This window comes from Heteronotia binoei, chromosome 14 (genome assembly GCF_032191835.1).
Source record: "Heteronotia binoei isolate CCM8104 ecotype False Entrance Well chromosome 14, APGP_CSIRO_Hbin_v1, whole genome shotgun sequence".
In the NCBI taxonomy this organism is placed as follows: Eukaryota; Metazoa; Chordata; class Lepidosauria; order Squamata; family Gekkonidae; genus Heteronotia; species Heteronotia binoei.
Genome location: NC_083236.1, coordinates 61,560,483 through 61,562,296, shown reverse-complemented (window position 1 = coordinate 61,562,296; position 1,814 = coordinate 61,560,483). Strand labels below are relative to the sequence as shown.

General features: G+C 43.9%; 1 protein-coding gene across 1 annotated transcript; it reads right to left on the bottom strand.

The window, feature by feature from the left end:
* Positions 1 to 632: 632 nt before the first annotated feature.
* Positions 633 to 1,586, bottom strand: LOC132582417 (arylamine N-acetyltransferase, pineal gland isozyme NAT-3-like). The gene has a single exon (XM_060253979.1). The coding sequence runs from the start codon at positions 1,562 to 1,564 to the stop codon at positions 686 to 688; it is 879 nt and encodes a 292-aa protein (XP_060109962.1). The 5' UTR covers positions 1,565 to 1,586; the 3' UTR covers positions 633 to 685.
* Positions 1,587 to 1,814: the final 228 nt, after the last annotated feature.

Here is a 1,814-nt window from a genome sequence, read left to right as displayed (position 1 = left end):
GAATAATTCACAATGAATGTGCCATTTGCTGTGTTCAAAGGGGGGGAATCCACAGAATCAAGGGACGTTGCTAATCTTATCAAAGGTCATTTTGCTTCCCTGGAAGTTACTGAGGAAATGGCTTTAAGCAACAACCTCTATGTTTACTTTTAAAATCTACTTGAAGTGAAATTAGCTAGCAATCTAGAAATGTGCAAAAAATAAAGCCCAATGTTCTTTGTTTCACTCACAATTTTGGGTAAATTTGTTGGATGGGGAAAACTTCTGAGAAAGAAATGCCCTCTTTTTGGCCCAGGCTTATAACGATAGAGTGATTAACAGACATTCTCACAGTTTGACATGTTACTGTTTTATTGCTTTCTGACGCTCATGCTACCCAGATCAAAGGTTTGCTCCATTTGTTAATTTTGCTATGCTGTCATTGGATCTGAAATTTGTACCATTTTGCATTCTAAGCCACTGCCTACCAGCTCTATGTAGCTCTGCCCACTGTACCTGATTCCTCGTTTGCTTAGAGCACATGAAGCTTACATTCTGAATCAAACCTTGTTGGTTTTAAAGGCACACTTGACTCCTGCTTTGCTCTACTGCTTCAGATCCACACAGCTGCCCACTTGGAACTATCTATTTTGGGGACAGTTGGCCCAGGCAGGATTTTCCAAATTTACTCTGGTAGTAATTGTAACTAAGACGTGGGGACTAAGCTCTCATTAACAGGGACAAGCTTCTTCTTTAATCTTATGTTGAACCGCTCTTTCAGTGTTTTCTCCACTTCTTCGTCGGTCAGGGTGCTTCGCTCAACCAGATCCATGTTGTCCTTGTAATCGTATTTGGTTTCGGTGAGTGTCCAGCCAATCAAAACCAGAAAGCCGTTGGTGGTCTGGAGACTACAGATAGACTTCTTGACAAACAAAGACTCGGGGGCGGTTTGGAGAATTGTATTCTGCTCTCGGAATTCCTCGATGCTCCGCGGCTTCAGAGTAAAAGAGAAGATTTTCTTGCAGGCCAAGTCTTCTGGGCCATCAAAGTAGAGGGATTTATTTTCAGAATCGGAACTGTATACTTTGCGCTTTATTTTGTCAAAGTACCACACTCCATTGTCTTCGGTGACACGAAAGACCCCAGGCTTCTGAGGTTGGTCTTTCCCAGAAACCAGCTCCAGAGGTTGCCACATCTGGAAAGCTATCCCAAAGCCTCCATCTATAATGTAGGCTTTACCATCGATGACCACTTTAAGCAGGAGGTGATTCATGGCATCGTCGTATCTGTTTTCGTGAGGGACATAAACGTGAGCTCCCAAGAGAGTGACAGCATACCCCATTGTCTGAAAGACCCATGATAAAAGGAGGTTGTTCTCAAGACACCATCCACCCCGGTGGTTCTTCACGATCTTCTTGTAGACGGCCTCCAAGCCAAACTCAATGGTTTCCCCACAGTGGATGGTGAGATTTTCAAATGGTACCGACCGGATGTGGCGCTGGAGGATTGCTGTCGAGGTTTTCAGATCCAGGGGTCTTGTAAGACCCTTGTAAGAAATCCTTGCAAAATATTCCTTAAGTTTCATGTTGCTGTGCTGTGTTCCTCCTGCTGAAGGGGTGAAATGAACAGTTAGATTAAAACGGTCCCTTAACACATTGCACACTGTTCTGTTTCATAATAGTTTTAGTCAAGGACATTTTTTGTAGCAGGAACTCCTTTGCATATTAGGCCACATACCCCTGATGTAGCCAATCCTGCTAGAGCTTACAGGGCTCTTAGAACAGGGCCTACTGTAAACTACAGGAGGATTGGCTACATCAGGGGTGTGTGGCCTA

Excerpts from the sequence above, each read along its gene's own strand:
- LOC132582417 (XM_060253979.1), bottom strand. The coding sequence starts at position 1,564 with ATGAAACTTAAGGAATATTTTGCAAGGATTTCTTACAAGGGTCTTACA.